This window comes from Channa argus, chromosome 14 (assembly GCF_033026475.1).
Source record: "Channa argus isolate prfri chromosome 14, Channa argus male v1.0, whole genome shotgun sequence".
NCBI lineage: Eukaryota > Metazoa > Chordata > Actinopteri > Anabantiformes > Channidae > Channa > Channa argus.
Window position 1 is genome coordinate 5764005 of NC_090210.1, and position 22162 is coordinate 5786166.

A 22162-nucleotide genomic window follows, 5' to 3' on the forward strand; every position below is an offset into this window, starting at 1 on the left:
AAGAGGACTATTGAACCTGTAAATCTGTACATGAATTAAGCTTCCCAGGAACTAAACTCAAGGTTTACAATAAACACATTTGGAGTTTTATGTGAAAGAATTTTGGTTCTATCTCTGTATTGTACCATTTGTGCTCCAGCATGTGCAGCACCTTCTTTGCTGTGTTGCTCTGATGGAAATGACAGCTGGTGTTTTTTGTAAAGGGGTCTCCTAACTACACCTCTCCTTGCAAATAAGGTAAGTGAAGGGGAACACATTACACTGAAAGTTCAGATTTTGTTCATTTAGTTGAAGTCAGTTTAAGGAATGACCTGTCAAAATGTGTAAATCCTAAAATACACATAAAAATCATTATTACCTCATTTTAACCCCAGTGGTTGAGCATTGGGTTGGGATGCAGAAGGTAGCAGGTTCGAATCCCAACCCACCATGGGCCACCTTGGTGCCGGTCCCGAGCCCTGATAAAAATAAGAGGGTTGTGGCTGGAAGGGCATCCGGCGTAAAAACTCATGCCAGATCAACGTGCGGAACATGCCCCGCTGTGGCGACTCCTGAAGGGGCCAAGCGCCGTTGCTTTGACCTCGTTTTACCCCATAGGTTTTCATCACTGCACTGGCAAATGGTTCCAGCACAACAAACTGCAGTACCACATCTTCACCGATAGATGTCACCATAAACATAGTGTCCACAGTCTGTGCTACCACGGCACCCAGTACTGATGATATGATCACTTCACCATACAGTCTCCATCATTACAGTTATGAATTCAGGCTAGACCCCTTTCCAAAACTCATAATTGGTTCTATTTAAGCTATCATAATTTGTTCCGATTTTTGTCAATACATGATTATTCTCAGTGATATCAAGAATTGGCCCCCAGCAGAGGTACACTTTTTTTGTACTTGTGTGAATAGCGTCAGACAGCAGTACAATTGAGGGTACGACCTAAGTCACATCTTTTCCAATAGATGGCAGCAAATCTACCATTTCCAAGAAGACAAAATCCTAAACCACCATCATGCAGGTAAGAGGACTTCACAGTTAGTCAAGTCTCTTAGTGACTGAGATATTTGACTGATCCAGTTAAGAGTGTGTATGAGAATATGTCTTTTTGCACATTTGTTATTTTTTGTTGTCTTATAGGCAGTGTTCACATAAACGTTTCCATTTTAACCCGTAAAGAGGGTTAAAATGATATATGATTTATGCTTTATATAGAGTAAGTATGGGCAGTTTGCAAATATACATCATGAAGGTACAACATCCCAAGAGCCTTTGATTACATTCTACACCATTGCCATGTGTATTCAGTGTGGGTGGGTTCTCTCTGTTTATATCTCATGTTTCACAATTTGTATTGATGTATTTTTCATTTAGAGCTATAGAGAGTACCCTCAAAAAATCTGACTCATTAAACCCACCTAAGAAATGGCCTAAAAAATATGTCAAGAAGCTTTGTAGGAAATCTCTTACAATATATGAGAACTGCTGCATGAGCAGTTCCTACCTCAAAAAACCTCAGACTTAAAACAAGACATCAAACCACATTTTCCAGGCAGCACTATATGTGGCAAGACAGGATGGTACTAAACATGAAAGCAGTGTTTTTTGCTTATGTAGGATCTACATGTGGTGACCCCAGCACTTCAGGGGAGGAGGATGAGACAAAAATTTAATTTTGAGGGAAGAAGAGGAAACAGGTCCACATGGCCTCAGGGACCAAGGTAACCTCTAGGAGCGGATAGTTCAAATTAGACCAGCATTGTCAGTCCCTGCCCACCTTTAACCCGGGGGATTTAATTGTCTAAAGACCCATAATTCAAAAAATGTAAATATATTTCCTTTTTATTTTATTTTATTTTTTAACTGATGCTCGTTTGCCTGTGTATCTCCGTGATAATAAGGATCGTGGATCATATTGTACCTGCATTGCTGTCAATCTGAAACATCCTCCCTCTCCTGCGCAAAGGAAACTTTAGCGATGGCTGGTGCAAATCAGAAGCGCGTGTTCTCCGCAAACTACTCTCCACAGCACCACTCAGCAATTGAAGTTAATTCTGCAGAGTGAGTCTCGGGTTCACGTTTCCCAACAGCTTTGTAAACTTAGATCATGTGGGGTCACGGAGAGGTTGAAGCGGCCCTGTAGCTGTGCGTCGTCTCTCCGAAGATCAGTTACAATGTAATGGTAAAGGAATGTGGCTATTGCATAGAGGTTTGGCTCTAATTATAACCAATTAGAGAGTGGGATGTCATTTTATTTTATTTGGAAACATTTTTATGTGAATGTACATTTTGTTGTTAAATCTTTGGCTACTGTTGTGGTTAAGGGTTAATACTGCAATATGGGGAGATACAGTATTGTATTCAACAGCTCAGAATGAAATTACACAACTTAAAACTACATAGTTTATTAAGCTTACTGTGTTTTTTTTTTTTAATCACACAAAAGATTAATTCATAGCCCTTTTGTAAGTTGCTCAGTATGTAGTTAAACTGAATTTATAGAATTGGAAAATCCAATGTCAAATCAGTTCTCTCTCACTAACACAGACACACACACACACAGTGTCTAAGCTGTCTACTCCATCCTTCTGCTGAGGTATCCTTAGCTCCCCGTGGCGTGTGCATGTCGAAGGCCCCAGTGTTATTGATCCTGATTGGGCCTCACAGGAGGAGATTCCGGCCTGCCATTGACCCACACTTTTCCATGTTTCCACCCTTCTCTCAGATCATCAGAGGCAGTCATCTCCTTCTGCTGGCCAACCTGTCTGCTTGCGTGAGATTTCTGATTGTCAGATGAAAAGGGAGAAAATGAACTTACTACAGGTTTTGCAAAATCACTAGCAGCTCTTGACTGAGTAGTCCATGCTGATGTTTTTCTGGCTTGGTGACTGTCAAAACATCCCCCATGTGTTCATACCCCCCCTCCTTCTCCTTAGAAAGACTTTGGCTCACAGGCTGCTCTCCTCTTCAAAGTAAAACTTCTCTGCCATGTGGCCTGTGTTGAATTTTTGTGTTGACGGCTGTCCAGTGTTTATGAACTCCTCGTAGGGGTCCTTTTTCTCCTCGATGCTGCCTATGAAGCACTTGAAAAGTGTCATTGCAAGGAAGGCATAGAAGAACATTACAAATAGGATGTAAAAGTAAGCATTGTCATAAGTCTCCCTGGAGCTGGAGATGGCTGTTACTGAACTTGTGCTGGACTGAGGGCTTGCTGTGGTGCTGGAAACAGTCCTGTTGATTTGGTGCCCATTGATATCGATACCAGTGTCCTCCAGAATCTGCTGGCATCTGTAAAGTAGAGAAAGCAGGAGAGTCCGATTCGTGCGTTTCATATCAAAAATGAAAATTAGAGACTGAACTGGAAATCTTCATTAAAACAAAAAAAAAGTTGATAGAAATGGGACAAGGGAGAATGAGAAAGGGCTACTGAGGGAAAGGGTGAGAGGCAGTCACTCACCTCTTTAGGAAAGGCACGCTGTGAGTCACCCACCCACTCTTCAACAGACTTGATAAAGCGGTATTTCAGAGATAAAGGCCACTTCTTTTCTGTCCCACTGGTGCAGCCAAAATATCATAAAGACACTAAAATTACCTTCTTTTAAGAATCATTTGCACAGAATTTTTTGTCTTTCTGGTCACAAACGAATCTGACTTGGTCACACACCCTAAAATTACAACCGCTCCAGAACCTCTGGCTCTGAGTATTTTCTAAACCTCCCTCTTTTTCCTATCTGCAATTTTTTTCAGCCCTTCTCCTCTTTGTGCTTCTTCCTTCACTTTCAATTTAGGGGTTTGGAAACTGCAGAGACCCTTGGATTGTTGTCAGCTCCGGTCAAGTAGTCTACTCATTTCAAAGAGCGCTAGGGTCAGAGGTTAAGTTGTCTCCAGTGTGTTGGTGCTTGACTGACACTCCAGTCTAAAGCAGCCTCTTTGGCTTTTTCACTCATTGTGTCTTACAAGTAGGGCAATTGTAAAAAAATAGTTTGTGGAGAGTAAGAAAAATAGTGAAATGTGACCTTGCTTGATCTTATTGGATTGGATGCTTAAAGTGAGCATAAACCTGCAAACAAACATGCTAACACTGATTCACACACAAAACAAATCTTAAAACACAAAATACGAACATTATTGTTTGTAATATTATTCACACTTTATGCACACAAATGACATGGACAGCTGCATAACTGATTTCTGAGCCTGAAAAAGAAAGGGAAAAAAAAAAGGTTGTGATAAAAATGCGCTAGTGATATCTGTGACCCTTTGAGGAGTCTGGCAACTGGATGAAGAGTGCTTTCGTTTGTGTTTGGCAGTGAGGTCCAAAACCTTTCTGAATCCTCTACTGACGTGTGAGTGAGTGATGGCCCTGTGTGTCTGCGGGCTGCTGTGCTTATATAATTTATAGCAGCTCTGCTTTAGTCATTAAGAGCTGTAAAGGAGCCCCTAGGGAGTAGGAATTTGTCCAAAAAGAGTGTTTATGGAAGGAGATATATTCATGATGTAGTACAACAGTAGTGTGCATTAGGTATACAGCTCTTTGACGGAGTGGGTATAACCGTTATGTTGCTATTACAGTAGGATTTAGGCAACATTTTCTCACTTTCCTAGTTTTACAATCTCTAAATAAACTTTTCCAACAGAAACGTCCAACGACAGTTTTTTAAAGTATCCACACAGTCAATGGGTACATTTCTAGATAATAATTGCTAAGTTAAACACTTGAAGTTTATAAGACACCTCTGATGTCTTTTGTTAAATTCACAGCCTATACTCAAACCCTTAAATTCTACAAAACTGAATATTTAAATAAATAAAATGAGAATACAGCTCACATATGTCATAAATGACACATTTTTTGTGTGTTTTATATAGTTTATTATAAATAGTAAATAGTGCTGTATTGTACACAAAACGTCTTACAACAAAATCATTTTACACCAATTTAAATGAAAATTACATAAAAGAAAAAACACGAATAATGAACATTGTAGAAGACTTAAGCACTTAATAGCACTTATACAAGACATACATAGGAGACGTAACACTTGTACAACACTAAATAAATAAGGAATGGAACTAATGTTTACTAGTTCCTGTACAAAAAAACTAATATAACACATGCAAACAACATAAAAACCACAAATTAACTGTCAAACTGAATAATGTATTCACTGGCAGAGAATTCTTTTGGTTACTATGTTTGTTATTTTTCATTGCTGGATGATTTCCCCTGATTGATCAATCAACACAACCCAAAATGAATGATCTTAAAGGAGGGGGAGAGCATGGATTTGAGATTATAATCACTGACATTTGATCTGTGTTCATTTACATGCCATGAGGTATGAATGTATTGCACTTTCTTTGGGTTGCAGTGGTTTCACTATGTCTCCATTAGTTCACTCAATGTTTATCTTCCTGCTGGTTTTCCCGGTCTTTTACAAGACTACCAATGTACAGTTGGTCCTTGTTTACAGCATTACTCTGAGACAATGTGATAAAGGGATCCTTAAAAGAACACTGTAGCTGAGTGCAACATGTTACATGTTACCTTTTGATAACCATCAGTTATAAGAATCTGCCCCTCCTCTATCAGGTTAAACCTCAGAAGCACTTGGGGCTTACAAAGTCGGCCTCATCTTGGATCTCTGCCACTTATTACAAAATCAAATACAGAATCTTGAATGTATTTACTCCCATTTCCCCACCCGTTTCTTGTCCTCTTTAAGCATGCACAGCAAACTGTGCTTAGTCCTTGGAGCATGACGTGCACACAAGCAAAGCGAGTGCCAGGTAACAGGAGAGGCTGTGCCTTTGGTCCTAATTATTCCAGTCAAAGTCCTCCACTGCTGTCAGTATACCTCCATCTCAACTGGCTGCCTTTTTTTCTGAACGAGAACACCTCTACCCCTTCACCCACCCAGCCTCTCTCTTGCTGTCCTTAGGGCTGGGGCGGTTTGGCACATGCAGCGAATTGGGGGCTCTCTGATGATGAATATGAGACTGGCTGGGGAAGCTCCTGCTCAGGCCATGCTTGGGGCTTCATATAATAAAAGGCACCTGAAGCGGACAGGGAAAATGGGAAAAAGTAACGTTAGGGCGAAAAAATTTTATTCACTTATTGTTTTACTATAATATGTTTAATAGATAACAACACAAATGGGAAGTTAAACAAGGTTGATGTTGAGGGGAAGGGCTGTAAAAGAAGAAGGTTTTAGGAGCAGGTGAGAGCAGGTGAGAATGGAAAATGGGTTCCAAGGTTAAATTATAAAACAAAAAACAAAAAAAGGGGTGAATAGCTTATTAGACTCATTGCACATTCTTTGAACTAAATGTGGTTGGTAAAACTAAGCTCAAACTTAGTCTTATATGATCTCCAGCCTTGCTCCACTGATCAATAACAACTCTAAATCTGACCTCCAGTGGGACACATGGTTCTAATCCTGGTCTGCCAAGGGCCATAATCGCCCCATGTTAAAGAGCCCCTTCCCCTCCTTTTATACACACACACGTGCATGTGCTCACATACATAGACACATAGACACACACACACATTTCACCGAACCCCCAACAGCTAAATGTGAATCTCTCCCAGGACCGGCTAAATTAATAACATCAAGATGTTGCCACTGATGGTCCAGTCAACATGTGGTAGTGTACCTCAGATCAGCCCCAACAACACACCGCCCGTACCTACACACTCCCCTCCCTCCTGTCAAACACGCTTTGGAAAGTGGCTCCTTTCATTTGGGTGGCTATCTATGTTACACTGGGGCCATTACATGGATAGGTGAGCTAGACTAAGGGTTTGATGGGCAAGCTCATCATACAGGGTCATGAAAGGACAGTGAGTGAAAATTTGTGTGACCCTGACGTGCCTCTGCATCATGCCATGTGGATAGTCCATTGATGGTAATGTAAACTGAGGTAACCTGGCCACTAGTGTTCTCTAACAAACATGTAATTTCAGCACAGCACTGGGTGATTTGAGAAGCTTCCTCATCAGTGAGGTTTACACAATTAACGGGGCTTTTAGTCAGAAAATCTAAACTATCTCATGCAGAGCAGAGGTTATAGAAGGACATAACTGCTATTTAATTACATAGAATTTACAATCAAATATAGAATTAAAATCTCTGAATCTTTGACGGATCAGTTTGAAAACAAGCAAACAATCCGAAAATAGTGTAGTATAGAGAGTGTATTTGAAACATACCTTGCTCTGACTGTACTGTCCATACTGGTAGGATGGATGGTGGTCCACGGCATAAGCTGGGGAGGTGTAGGAAGGTGGGCAGTAAGACTGGGTGCTAGGCAGGCTGGGCATACTGCTAAGGCCTGGAAGAGCTTCCAGCCGCTGGGATCCATGACAACTGGCAGCCATGCCTCCGTTAGGCTCCAGGCCTCCAGTCAGTGGCGAGAGAGTGAAGTCACTTTGGGACTGATGTGGCACTCCCCCTGGATTTAACAGGCCCATCACCTAAAGAAGGAAATAGAGGACAATTAAAAAATATATATATATATATCACACAAACTATATCAAGTAAGCAAAGAATTTGTTTTATTACATACACCAGTATGGGGATACACCAGTTTATCAGCTTTTCCACTCCACTCGGGTGGGCTAATGTGTAGGCCCCAATTTTTGTTCAGTGTCAGAAATGCATTATAACTGACTTCCTTCACACATGTGGTTTCTCTTTGCTCTGCTTGATTGACTGGGAAGTGGACAGTGGCTTAAAGCGCCTTGTGGTTTCTGTTATCCTGTTCTATTTAGAGAAGTTAATTAAAGAGTATACAGTATTTTTTTATTTTAGTTCTCATGGCACTTCTAGCATTTTGTTACAACAGGACCAAAGAAAAGAAAGGAATAATACAACTTTGAACAGGATGACAAACAAATCTGCATGTGTTCCCTGATGTATTGTCTCTTAAGAACCGTGCCTTTCCCCTACTCTCTCTCTAGCTCTCACTTTCTGTTTTTGCCTTCAAATCACCATGTAGTTGTGACGCATGGGTAAAGAGGTCAAAGGGTATGTGGGAATGAGGGGTAGGGTGCATTTGTGTATCTGTCTGAGAGCTACCTTGGTTAAGTGTGGTACTGTTTATGTAATGGTCGGTGTGTGTGTGTGTGTGTGTGTGTGTGTGTGTGTGTGTGTGTGTGTGTGTGTGTGTGTGTGTGTGTGTGCATGCACATGTGTAGTAAGCAGTCTTGCTCTGATGTCAGGGGTGTGGGGGTATCAGTGATACATCATGAACAGCTGCACACAGATTTGCGTGAGAAGCAAAGTCACAAAAATGTCTAAAAACAGAGAGGCGACATACAGGGAAAGAGCTGCAGTTCATGTAAGAAAGAATAGACCTAAAATAAAAATTAAAAAAAAGAACTCAAAAAGAAACGGAAAGTTAGTAATTGAGAAGCAAAGCTTTCCAAACTAATAGTCAGCAGGCGATGAGGCAACTTCGGGTGTTTTTAATGTGTATATATAATTTACAGTTGGTCTTTGAGAATGACCAGACCTCACACATCTGATGCACAAGAGCAATGAAGAGTATCACTAAACCATTATTTTTCATGTTTTCCTTCAATAAAATGCTTGTATCATGTATCTAGTATTTGCACACATTACTTTGTGTGGTGTCTATGCATGTGCATTCCTGTGTCTAAGGGTCTGATCTTACATGTGATCATGTACTTTGAGTCTGCAACTGAAACAGCAGCAGTTCCCAGTTTTGTGTCTGTTTTGAGGTTGTTCCGGGGATTAGGTCTCAGGGGGGTGCAAATCCTGGCCGCCCGCTTCCTTGGTGAGAAAGGATTCCTTTGGTATGCACCAGATCAGCAGTGAGACGCCAGAGACCGAGCACCACAGAGAAACCACTGGTCTGACTGCAGCTCCCAATACAGAGGTAACTCTTTAGACAAGTAGATCGCCTATCTAAAGTAAATCTTATCCACATCAAAACTCCATGGAGTTCTAATGTGACCATATCTGGAGGTAAATGAACCCCTGAATCTCCTGGTGGATGCAAAATAAAAGATAGAGTAGAACAGCTTTTATAGACAAATTTGGAGTTCAAGTAACCAGATAACTCCAGAGGATTTGTAGGAGAACGGACCAAGCTGAGCTGTTCATTTAAAAAGAAGCTGTAAAGTTTTCTAAGTACCGAGAGGTCTTCATGTACTAACTAGCAATGTCATAGAATTTAATCAATCCTCATTTCCTCCCCCTTATTAAGTTAAAATCAGGAAATTAATTCTATCCTCGACTGAAACAGAGAAAACGGTATTGCAATATACATTCAAACAGCTGCAATGAGTACATGAATTAAAACAAATTAGCCAACAAAGTGAGTCGTTTGCATAAATTACACACTTTGTTACAAGTGGATAGATTACTTCATTCCAATCAATTAAGACACTGGAACGTCCTGTGATTGCAATTCCAGGCTGAGAAAACATTCCAGGCATGCCGTCCCTATGCAAAATGAGATGTCTATGCTGTACGGAGCTGCCCACTAAGGTTAATGCTCAAACCATACATGAGGCCACAGTACATTTGGCCTCTTTATTGGAGTTAAAGTCAGTCAGTCACCCTGTGGCTGTGTGAACTCACACCACAGGCATGTCACAGGATGGCAGAGAGTAGCACGTTTGCAAACCAGTTATGCTCCACCAACACAAATGTGAGTTAGCTCGATTGACTTAGACTAAAAGCCCTCGACCACTAAAGCTCACCATTCACCATGGCGCAGCTCTATATATTTCTCCTTCTGTCTAATGAAATAAAAATCCCAGAAGAATATTGGTTTGAAAGTAAATGTGGCTAGCTCCTAACCAGGAAACAACTAATTCTAGTCCATAACTAGAGCTCACATTTCAAAGCAGTAATTATTCCTTCAGCCGTAAAGATACCACCGTCCAATTTCTGACTGTGGACACTGGCAGCCACAACAAAGATTCTCTCTTTTTTCAATATATATATATATACATCCTCAGGCATTTGCATTGTAACAAACCCGCCTACAGCAGCTTTTTATCTGTGCCTGACAGGAGTCTGAGATTCTCTCTCATAGGAATTAGTACCCAGCATGCATTGCATATGGGCTGGCCACCTTTTGTGGTGGTTAAAAGCTCGTTTTACGCCTGTTAGTCCATCTTCTAGCCTGGTAGGGAGCCACTGATGGACACTGATGACTGTGTAATCGACCATAATTGTCTTTTCAGTTTTGATTTGTGTCATCATCCGACATCCATACATCCCTCCTTGTGTCTAGGTCTTTCTGCCTTCCTGACTGACATTTTCCACATTTAAAATTCATCAAACAACCCATCAGAATAAACAAAAATGAAAAGCTACCGTGTTTTTTAGCCAAACAAGGTTTCATCAATGTCGCTGCAATGACACCGTCTAGGTCACGCGAGGAGGAATGTGTGTGTATCATTATCCCCCATATGGTGTGTTTCACAAATGCCATGAACTAGTGATCCCCTGTTGTGATTACAATTTTATTTTTGAATGTGTGAATATGTCCATGTACACGTATGCTGGCATTTCCACATTGTATGTCTCACATAGGGGCAAAGACAAACCTGAGGCGAAAGGCTGTTGCTGATGGAGGGGTTAACCGTGTTGCTGTGTCCTGTTGGGGCCACAAAGCTGTCCGAATAGCCTGAGAAGCTATGACGACCTGAAGACAGGCAGTATGCTGAGCTTCCATCCTGGGAGCCTGCTGATGAGCTGAGTCCACTCTGGTGGACCGAGGTGGGGGGCAGAGGCTGCGGTCGGTGAAGTGTACTGGGCTGCTCAGATGCTGCTGTGAATAAAACAATTCACTTTCTTGATTAGTTTAGAAATATTTTCCTGTTGTGTGAAACAATTCAAAACAAGTTATCAAACTGCAGCAGCGTAACTGAATTTTTATATTTTAAAGCATACATTTAAAGTATATTTAAATGGGTTCAGCTATGGAAGGTTCACCTTGAGCTATGGAAGTAGGGGGATATGGACTGTCTGACAGTTGATAGGGCTGCAGGCCAGACATTGCGGATGGAGGGAAACCACCAGGGATGAGGTGGTTAAATGCCATCAGTTGATTGGCTCCTGCTTGTTTCCTCCACCGGGCTCTTCTGTTGCTGAACCACACCTGAGAGAAAAGCAGAGAGAAGAGTGTCTTTTGTTTTATATGCTAACCCAATTAAATAAAATCACTTGTATGTGTGTGCTTGGTGTATGTAAGCATGTCTGTGAGTGTGTGAGGCCTCTGTGACTCGTTAAAGACAGATGAGTTGATAGAGATTTTCAGTGAAAACACATTACATCTTTGTGTGCTACTGGAAGTCACTGGGTTCAGATAACACCAGAGGCATGTTACAATAGTTGCAGCCTATGTCAGATCACTATCTAAATCAGGCATCTATTTTGGGATCTTCACACAGAACCTTTTTATAGAGGGTCTGACAAAATAAGATGTCTTCATGCACAGTGGGTGCAGTGTATGTGTTCGTGTGTCTGTGTCTGAATGTGTTAGGAATGTCGTCAGGCACAAGCTGGAGGGTTGTGGGTTTGACACACATATCTAATGGCTGTAAGGAATGCCTGGCAAAATTCCAAAGTAATTTAACAACTACATGACACATATCCATGAGAGACTGGTGTATTGCTCTGCTGTCAAAATTACATCTCTGGGACTTTGAGTGTTCCTGAGTGTCTAACCTGAACTCGAGCCTCTGTCAGTTTGGCCCGCTGAGCCAGCTCCTCCCGTGTGTATATGTCTGGGTAGTGTGTGCGTTCGAAGGCCCGCTCCAGCTCCTCAAGTTGCTCTGCTGTGAAGGTGGTTCGACTGCGACGCTGCTTCCTCTTCAGGGGAAGGCCTGGCTCTGAATCTACATCAGAGCCCTCATCCGAGTGACTAGCTGGAAGTGAAAAACAAACACGTTACTCTTACATTCAGTGGAGTCGGATACAAATAAAAACCTTGGGGTAAATACCAAGCTAATCTACAATAGTCAGACTCAAGACAATAGATTTTGCTGAGTACAACACATGGTAGAGGGCCACTTTAGATTGTGTCCTCCTGCTCCCCTAAACTCCTCAGTGGTTCCTGAGGGGATCAAAAGCTGGAGGCTGCTTGAACAAGGATTAGAGTGCACTAGATCCCTCTGGGGCATCTATTCCCTGGGACACTGTGTCTCTCTCAGTCTTAGCCATGCTGTGCGCCATGCTGATAGGTCCCATAGTGAGAAGTAGGCAGCCATTTGCAGGTGCTTCTTAATCTGTTCGTTCAGCTGAGGTCAGGAGGGACCGACTGGGTAACTGGGAGACAGCTATTGGGATCTAATTCAGCAGAAGAAGGGAATCAATAAAGGCTTGGGACCAGAAACAGAGGGCTATTGCTGCATATGAGGAGGAGGTTACCCGTCTATTAAATAATGATTAGGCTCCACAAACTAGCGTGACAGCCTGCTATTGTGCACCATTACATGTCTGCAATCCCCCATCACTTTCTCAGTCATATGCAGACTCACAAACATGCATCTGCTAAGTTTGGGCTGTGGGCTTTCACTCAATAAACGTAGTCTATGACAATGTGTCAAACACAGATGCACGCTAGAGAAAGAGTTGAAATCCACTCCCAAATCTACCCCAGACTGACCTCCTAAAACCCCATGAGAAGGGTTCACTGCACCTTTTCGACACTTAGACTATGCAGCAAACACCTATGCTGAGAGGGAAAAAACAAGGGGCTCAAAAGCAGACAGACAGGTGTAAGCGACAGAAAGGCTTCAGCAGAGAACAGAGGTTCTTCTGTTTCCCCAGACCTCTCATTCTCCCCCTATCCTCCAGATTTAAAGCTTTAATTAAAAAGTGCCAAGTCAGACACGGAGGGGGGTAGTAGGGATCTCCCCTTGCCTCTGGAGCTTCTGGAGCCAAGCAGGAAATGTTTGTGCCGGTTGCCAGTGTGTGTCTGACCAGGCATTACACATGGATTTGGTCCCAGGAAATGCTGCTGCACTCCGGACCGCCAGCGCTCAGGACTCTGATGCCGAGAAGAGCTCTTTATTACTGCTGAAGTAAGGGCGCCACGCTGGTATAAATGCTCACATTGGATTGGCTGAATGCTTAGCTACTCCTGAACTGTGCACTATGGGTTTGGGATGTGGTTTGTTTAGGTAAGAAGGAGGAGAGAAAAGAGAAAAGAGAAAAGAACACTTGAAATTTTATCCCATAAATGCAATTTTAAATAATATTGTTTTAATGACCAAATTCCATTAAGCAGCGCATAAACACCAATTAATGAGAAGACAAAAAACTGAAAAGCACCGTCATTACCATTTTAATGACAGAGGCACACGGAAAGAAAAAGACAGAGAACCAATGATGCAACAGAAAGGAAAAGATTCCTGAGGGAGGGAAAGCCAGCTCATAAAAACTCCTCTGAGGAAAAAACTCCCCATTGGCACTGTAACTCATGTTAACTGCAGGGTGGGGGTGGGTCTCTTTGCCCCTTTATTTCGGTCTTTCTCTCTATTTTCCTCCCTGTTTTTAATATTAGCAACAGAGAAAACACTCCATTGCAGCGTCACAGACTCTTCCTTAATGGTAAATGACAGTGTTGCTTTTGTCATCCTTTGGCTTGCGCTTTCTCTTTTGCTCTCTTCCTCTCTCACTCTCTTTTTTTTTTTGGAAGTGATGTGGCCAAGGCTTTGTATCTTAGCAGGGAAAAGCCTGTGGCAGGGCTCTATTGGACCGATTACCACGCTCCATCTGTAGGAGCCATCAGGGACGCCCGGGCCTGCATTCAGGGGCCTGTCACCTGCCCAGCAGGGGTGTTGAGGGAGGCGGTAGGGTGAGATGGGGGCTGTAGGGCTTGGAGCTGGGTGAGGGAATGAAGGGTGGGAGGGAGAGGAGGGAGCACAAAGGGGTCCAGAGAAGGCCCACTGGGGGCTGAGGAGGTACACAGCAGGGGAGCACCCCTTCATCCCCTCCCTCTACGGCCTGAGGGCAACAAAGTTGGGGGATGGGGGGATGAACGGGTTGCCATGGGAAGGAGACGGGAGACTGAAGGCACCTGAAGAAGATGCTGGGGTAGGGGTGTGGGGTGACAAGCTAAGAAAAAAAGAGGTTGTTGGTCATTCTTAAAAGTGGGACCTGTCCTTTCCATCTCATCCATTCCTTTCATATCTGTCATTCTCTGTGCTCACCCATTGCTGGATCCACATCTTTGACATTTTCAAACAAGACTCTCATGTTGCTGCGGATCGATTTTTAAGGCAGCTTGGTACAGAAGCAGATTTGTTCCCACACATTCCCTGCAACAAACGGCTGAAGAGGGTACTAAACACACAAAGGGAGGCCTCAACCTCCTCACTTAAACACCCAAATCAAATTTTACGCTGCGGCTAAAGCACTAGGGAGCTGAAAATACTCCATAGCTGCTCACAGTTTGGCTGTGGCTCCGACAAGAATCTTAATACAAAGATAGATTATTATCCGTCAAGCGGAAATTGGGGCTACAGCAGATTTATCTAAAAAACTCAAATCAAGATTTAAGTTAATAAACCGATAAGCTAGTTTAGATAGGTTTGGTTTTGAGATTGTTGAATAAGTAGTACAGTGTTCTACAGGTTTGTTCACTGGTCAGAGACTGACACTTGTTGATCACGATAAAATTTTTCCCAATCCCGTGTCCCCCACAACATCAAAGTTAACAGGTGGTTTCAAAACTGTGGCTGATTACTGAGCAAGGAGCAGATAGTGCTACAGCCAGTGAAAGGTGAACACAACCGTTTATTGATCAAGAAAGGAGGAGACTGACACACAGGGAAGATAAACTCTAGAGGGTCACAGATGTGAACCTGGGGAATGTCCAGTTCTATTAGCTTCACCTGCAGCAGTGGTACCACTAACAGGCCAAAAAAATCCAAGTGACGAGTACAGCTGGGAGAATAAAGACTGCTCTTGTTTACTGCTTAGACTACACTGGCCAGGATTTGCTTTGCCAAGCATTCATCCCCCTCCCAGCATTTCGAGAGATGTTAATATGAAGAGACATTCACAGGCACACATGTATGTGCACATGTGTGTGCATGTAAATTCACACATGAAACTTGAAAAATCAGAAGCCAAAGCACAATGTGGGAAGAGTACATGTGAGATGTGACAGTCTATTAAAGAGAGGAGAAGAAGCGAGAAACAGAGAAAAAGAAAGAAAGGAAAGCACAGGGGTGAAGAGCCAATGAGAAAGAGAAGTGGAGCATATGGGGCGGTTGATAGCCTTGTCTTGGTAGGGGCTGGCTAGCCCTTCCTCCAGGGGCAGTTAATAGAGAAGGTAATTGAGCTGGTGACATGTGTTCCCAACACAAAACAAAGGAAGGAAGAGACAAATGGACTAGTTATTTGCCCAGGGAAGTAGATTTGGCCCTTTCAAGCCACAGAGCATAGAAGAGTGGGCCACTGAATAAAAAAGTGGCATGCCACATAGAGTCAGAGCGAGCAGATGCACTGGAGGAAAAGAATAGTTAACTGACAGCTTATGGGCTCAGCTGGGGTTAACAGTTAAGGGAAAAATGGGAGTGAGTGGGCTGCTCACTTGACTTGCTAAAAAGCCCCCAGGAACCCGCAGCTGCCCGGGAAAGAAGCGGGGGGGGGCAGATAGAGTGAAAAGAGAGAGTGCGATGATGATGTGATGGACAGAAATAAGTGCAGGAGGTTGGCACTTAAGGGACAATGAACTAGCCTGCGATATGACGTTGAAAGATGTATCTCTCTCTAATATTGGTGTAGTGACAAAAAGCTGCAAATGGCCCTGCTTGGCTATTATGTGTGCCCAGTGTGCGGCACTTATTATTTAGCTATACTGTGGTGCGGTTAGGTGAAAGTTTCACGGTGGCATTTCCACCCTCGGGGCAGGGGCAACAGCACAGAGCTGCAGCAACAGGCCACTCCATTGCACGTTCCAGTGAAACGGAGACTAACCAGGCGAGATCTGTCTCAGACAGCCTAGTTATGGCCAGACAGACAACCAAACCAATCGCCTCATTCAGAATAAACTCTTCTTTTTTTAAACAAGTGGAAAAGAAAACATGGGAAATCAATGCACCATAAAATATAAGTCATCTAATAAAAACTGATAATTTTTCATTGCAATGTAACATTAAAGAGTTAGTTAGCTGTCATCTTTTTCCAAACATTATCGTAACCTCCTTTTCCTGGGGCCTGATAGTTTTAACAGTCAAGTGACCCCAGCTTAGCCCCTGACCTTTTCACAGCTACTGCCCAGCACAGCAGTGAAGACGGCCTCACCCCTCAGAAAAACTTTACAAACAACAGAGAGAAAAACAATCATCACATTCCAAACACTCTTTAATGGTGGATTTCTTTTGGTTTTATGACTTGTGCACATTTTCAAACCTTTTTGTTGCTCTAACCAGTGTTTTTACAAATGTAAGCTGTAATTTAGAAGACTTTTTTTTCATTCCTATACCTTAAATTTATTTTCTTTTTTTAATGGAGTTCTTTGTCCAGAAAGGGAAAAAAGGCATTAATCAAAACAGCAACAGAGTTGTGCTGGCATGTCCATAATGTGCAATGTGCTGGATGAAACAGCTCCACAAAAACTGAGGCTAAACAAAGTTAAGTGATTGACAACGCTGTCTGGCTTTACTCAATTAACTATCCCATTGTGCTCCTCTTTGCACAGTCCCCTCGCCCCTGACCCTTTTCTCTTCGCACGCCTTTATCCTTCCCATCACAGAGTTTTGCTTGGCTAATACTTCCAAGGAAATAGAGAACTCTTTTTCTAGCGGGGCTCCTCTCCTTGACCTTCCATTGCTCATTGCTTCTCTTTCAGTTACTTCATAGTGTCTCTGGGGTTAGTGGGGAGAATGTGGAGAGTACATCAGCACTCAGGGGCCAGCTTAGGGCAGGACCCCGGCCTATTACTTCAAAGTCGGCCTGCATTCATTAATTGTCCTTTGAATTAATATTGGACGATCACAATGTGGTTGCCAATAGAGAAAGAGGCTTTAATGAAGCATAGAGTCTGCATTCAGTTGCAGATCAGCCAAAGGACTTTTTTCTCTTTTTGGAGAAAAGAGGAACTTTGCCAAGGAAGTTGCCAATCGATCTATCTATCTATCTATCTATCTATCTATCTATCTATCTATCTATCTATCTATCTATCTATTTATCCCTGAGGGAAACATGTGGCTGGTTGCACTTTCTATCTCCTGTGACTACAGAGACCGTCTCCTCTAACCTTCAAATTGTATCTCCTTCACTGTGGAAATGCAGGGGCTCTTAATGCATGAGTTCAGGAAATTCAACTTCTATTTCTCATTATTTTTTTTTTATTATGAAACTTTAAAATTTGATTTGATGGCTTGGATTTTTGCTACTTGCTACCAATGTTTTGCCTACGTTAAAAAATATGGTACATTTTAAAAATGCAAATATGACATTTCTGCTCTCCACACTCCCTCATTCTAAATCCATGCCAAAGTCACAGGGAGCCACTAACCCATTTTATTTACACAAACAAAGTCCTACTCTGCTCCTTTGACAAAAGCAGCTAAATCTTTCATGTTTTGTCAGCACTTGATTCCTCCTGTCCCTCTGGCTACTTGCCTGCCTTCGGACAATGGAGGCAGGAGAATGGCAGCAGATTGTTGGAATGCACCTCAATGAAACCAATTATTACATGTTGACTGCGTTCACCATGGCAGATTTGAAAGCACTGGGCTCATTCAATTTGGCACCGCAGGATTCCCTTTAAAGAAAAGTTATCCCTTTGACTGTTTGTATTTCTGAGCTTTCTTTTTCTTCTTTCTCCCATTCACCCCCACTGCCATAAATGGATCCTGCAACAGTGGCTTCTCATCTTTCAGGACTTTAGTTACTTTAATTAGTTAAATGAGGCTAAAGTGCGAACAGTAATAAATGGGGATAAGGATGCTATCAATTCATTCTCTCCCGCTCATTGCAAAAAGTTATGGCACTGTTGCATTATTCAATCTTCCAAATAAAATCCATCACCAACCACCAAAGATACAGTAAATTGGATACATTCGATAGACAAATGTGATAAATAGGACAAATTATTCTTTTAAACACATCTCAAACTGCCGCCCAACACTGCATGTGGCTTAAACACTAAAGTAATTTCAATCCACATAACTTAGCAGTTAGAGGAGATGTAAACAACTCCAAAATTTATCCCAGCAAACATCTTTTCCCACAAGGTTCCAGCCACTTGCTAATGCCATGCAGACCTGGCTACCCAGTTTACTTTATCCCACAAACCTTAGCAGTCCTTTTCCCAGACAAATAAATCTAAATGTGTCCGCTTTGATCTTAGCACTTAAGGAAAGCCAACAATAGTGGTAGTGGAGAAAGGGGCAGAGAGCAACAGGCCTCTCTCAACCATAACAATAGCCTCTGCAAACACCTACTTAATCAATATTTGGCCAGAAGACACTCTCTCAGTCCCCAAACTACTCTTTTCACATTCTAATGAAGTGCCATAAAAAAGGAAAAACAACAACTACTTCCACAAAGAGACACAAGAATGAAATAGTACTGTTCTGTATATCAATGAGGGTTAGTGGCTTGGAGCTCTTTGCATGTAAGATGTCACCTATTGGATGTAAAATAGCTAATGTTATTTGTTTTCTTTCAGAAAAAAAAATATAGATTTAAAAAATTAATTACAAATATATTGAAAACTACATTTTATCTTATGAAAGTTTAACTTGTTGTATTTTTTAAAACGTTTTTTAAATTGGGTGGTCAAAAGAGCAAATCCGATTTCTTCAAGAAACAAGGCTGCATGCTCTTGTGATTGAGTAATCTTATTATTTATGATATGAAATTTCCTGCTTTGCAACAAGACAGAAAAAGTGATCAGTATTGAGGATGTGTATCGCTTGGAAGAGGGAGAGCGCCCGCAGATAGTGCATCAATGTGCGCGCCCTAGGCGGAAAGGAAAGGGGCGGACGTTGTTTGAGATGAAAGTGTTGAGAAATAAAAGGTTTGGATTTAATCTACTACAGAGATGAGTCTCCCCGCGCTCCCTGGCTCACTGCGCAAAGACTGTAACAAAAGCTCGGTGCGCAAAAGGAACGTTCGTGTGGATAACGACGGACCTGACGTGCATTTAACACGTCGTATGAAAACCGGCAGCCTTTTGCCAACTGTTGAATGTGTTAACTAGGTGTTTATTGTATTTTATTTACTCTAGAGGACACCGCTTATCATTTTTGAAATGGAATGAGAGATGATCAAAACTAAATACAACAAGAATAAATCCGCGGGTCGTAACGTCACATCGCCAGAACAAGCCCCTGCTCATCAATAAGTAACTACAGGCTACATTATTAGGGTTAATAGTAACCTTTCCTTCTGTGGCAAAAACTCTTTACTCCCCAACAGGTCGTAAATCAACAGGTGTTTGCCCAGAGTCGAGCTGTGCTTCTGAGGACTAACTGTAAACAGTAGGGGAAAAACAGATTGGCACTTTTTTTGAGCAGTCTATAAACCAGGTCGCACCGGGCCTATTGGTGTCCCTGAATAATTCATCGCTCATTGCGGGTTCATAATGTCTTCTCTCGGTCTTTTGTCAGCGCACTTTTTTCTTCCTTTCTTTCCCCATTTTGAAAGACCCGGGAGTCTTTTTGTACACCACTGAGCCGCTCACTGGAGTTTGGCCTTTGTGCGCGTCAAACTGAGGTGTGAGACTCAATGGACTCTCCCTGCTTTGTCCGCCGAAGTTCATCTTCAACTGTCTGATTGAGTGAAAAGTTCTCAGGCTTGGGAGTTTGATATGCACGTCTTAAAAATATGATCTGATCCTTGATAATTCTAGGAGGTCTAAGTTCCATGCGTGAAGTCCTGAAAGTTGAATGTACCGAGTTATGTGCAAATTAAAAACGTTAACTTCTTCTTATAACTAAAGCTTTCTACTACGAGGTTGAATAAAGGACTCAACACAAACTTGACAGGCTTATTAATAATATACTACAGCCAACTAGTGCCACCTGCATCTCTAATCACAACCTTCGCCACTAACTTCTCTGTCAAATACAGCGAGGTAAGATCATCACTTATGAACTTACATCTGTCTCCCAGAATGCCATCAATACTGTGTTTTGTTCGTGGTTGGTTTTCCTCCATCTCTCTCTTCACCACTTCATCATCATCCTCTTCATCCTCACCAGCTCCACCGAATTTGGAGCGCATGATGCGGCTGATGGCGCTCACTGTCAAAGACGATACAAATATAAGAGGAGAAATATCTTTAGATTACCAGACACACATCAAGGACGTTTTTAAAAAAAAATGGAATCAATATATGCAAACACAACAAACAATAAATAATCCCGTTTTGTGACTGTATTGACTAATAATTATGATATTAGGGTTTTGGGGAAATATGATAAATTTAACATTTAATTTTTTATTCTACCTGAGGGGACGTTGTTCCTGTCACAGATCCCATCTTTCAGTAATTTGTCCCGGATTTCCCAACTGAACATACCCGGGTTTTCTCTTTTGTACTCCTCGATTTTCTTGTCCACCTCTGGAGGTGCGGTTTGCTTTGATGGAAGGAAGGACAGGAGAAAAGTTTGTCACTTTTTAAAAACAAGCAGAAACATAAACAGAAATTTTCATTTTTGGCTGAATTTGAACATTTTTAAATGGTTGTACAACAGCAACACAATAATACGTTTTTTTGTTTTTTGGTTAGATTTAGGAGGCGTATAAAGTTTATTAACTTTTAGTAGCTTTTATATTTACATCTTTCCGCAAAGGTTTTTCTTTTTCCATTAACCACAAGCTTATAGATGAATGGGGTGATGCAATCTTAAAATGAATTAATTTTAAAATTATACTACGAGTTTTTTCTGAAATCACTATCAATTAGGTCATTTTTTCTTTTTTTTTTCCTTTTAAAATTTTGCAAACATTTTACCAAAACACCACCGGCCGTTTCTCTCACCTTTGGCTTGCTGCCTCCGATGGCTCCCGGCCTGATCGAGCCTGTCTCCTGGTACCGGCAAAGGATTTTGGATACGCAGCCGTGGGACACACGCAGCTGACGTGAAATAACACACGGACGGACACCGTGATGGGCCATTTCCACGATTTTATGGCGGATGTGGTTGGGGAGAGGTCTGCCGTTTATGAAGACACCACCGAGCTGGTTGACTCGACCCTGTCCTAACGGAGTGGAGACTGGACAGCAGTGCGTAGGATTTAGTTAGTAAGGTAGGCTGCTCGTAAGTGGTTGTAGCCCAAAAGACAAGTCTTGTTTTTAAAAATCAAATTATTTAGTTGAGAAAAAAAATTAAACAAAGCCAAAAGCCTTTGCTGGGTATCTTTCACCATCACCTAAAGTTATACTGAAAGCTTTAATTCTATCAATGGCATGAAAAAACAAATAGTTGTTTTTATTTAAAAAAACGAAAATGTGAAAATATCATCATGATAAATTGTGATAAGGAGACACATATTACTATATAAAAATGTTACATAAAAGTATTGAAATGAAAAGAATTTAAACTTTGTTCCTACTGATGTAAACAATCATTTGTTTTATTAAATTAGATTGATAAAACTTCATGAGTCCTTGTTAATATTTCTTGCATGTTTAGAGCATATTTGAGGCCAAGCTCGACCACTTTGCCGATGTTTTCCGAAGCTGAATTGTCTTCAGATGGTGCCGGTCTCTTACCTTCCAGAGAGTATGCTCCCCGAGGGTAGTTCTGGTGAGGACTTGGTCTCATCATTCTAGGTAAACCTCCTGCAAGGGCTGTCATGACTCCTGACCTTCTGTCAGGCCACACTCTCAACGAAGTCACCTCCGTTTGTCTCCTTTTAGTTCCACAAAACGCCCTGTATTAGTTGAAAGATTTCGCCTTTTCTACAGTGGCGTTGCAGCCCCCTCTGCCTTGAGCAACAGGTTACCTCGACACGAAGGAAAGTGAATCCCCAGAAGTGACTGCAATCCAGAGCTCGAAGTGTACTGATGTTCAAATCAAAGTGCAGGTTGCTAACAGTCCTGTGAGGATTGGGGTGATGGTTTGAGACGATGGATGGAAGTGAAACACTTTATCTGTGCTTGCTGTCCCCTCTGACTCCGCGCTGTGCCTCCTGATTGGTCA

General features: G+C 42.0%; 1 protein-coding gene across 3 annotated transcripts; it reads right to left on the reverse strand.

Annotated features, from left to right (window-relative positions):
* Positions 1-2242: 2242 nt before the first annotated feature.
* Positions 2243-22162, reverse strand: pax3a (paired box 3a). 3 transcript variants are annotated; one of them, XM_067475377.1, is made up of 9 exons: positions 21733-22162; positions 20998-21233; positions 20464-20593; positions 20114-20257; positions 11715-11914; positions 10980-11145; positions 10592-10815; positions 7217-7480; positions 2243-3291 (listed from the first exon to the last, which is right to left on the reverse strand). In XM_067475377.1, exons 1-9 carry the CDS (start codon positions 21815-21817, stop codon positions 3154-3156), a joined length of 1587 nt encoding a protein of 528 aa, XP_067331478.1. In that variant the 5' UTR covers positions 21818-22162; the 3' UTR covers positions 2243-3153. The 3 variants fall into 3 exon arrangements, with proteins under 3 accessions (XP_067331478.1, XP_067331477.1, XP_067331476.1); XM_067475376.1 differs by lacking the exon at positions 2243-3291 and adding an exon at positions 4880-6060 and having other exon boundaries at positions 10592-10812; positions 21733-22146; XM_067475375.1 differs by lacking the exon at positions 2243-3291 and adding an exon at positions 4880-6060 and having other exon boundaries at positions 21733-22137.

Excerpts from the sequence above, each read along its gene's own strand:
- pax3a (XM_067475377.1), bottom strand. The coding sequence starts at position 21,817 with ATGACAGCCCTTGCAGGAGGTTTACCTAGAATGATGAGACCAAGTCCT. Across the intron at positions 11,146-11,714 it reads TGACAGAGGCTCGAGTTCAG|GTGTGGTTCAGCAACAGAAG; the intron begins GTTAGACACTCA and ends CTTTTCTCTCAG. Across the intron at positions 7,481-10,591 it reads GCAACAGCCTTTCGCCTCAG|GTGATGGGCCTGTTAAATCC; the intron begins GTTTGTCTTTGC and ends TTCCTTCTTTAG.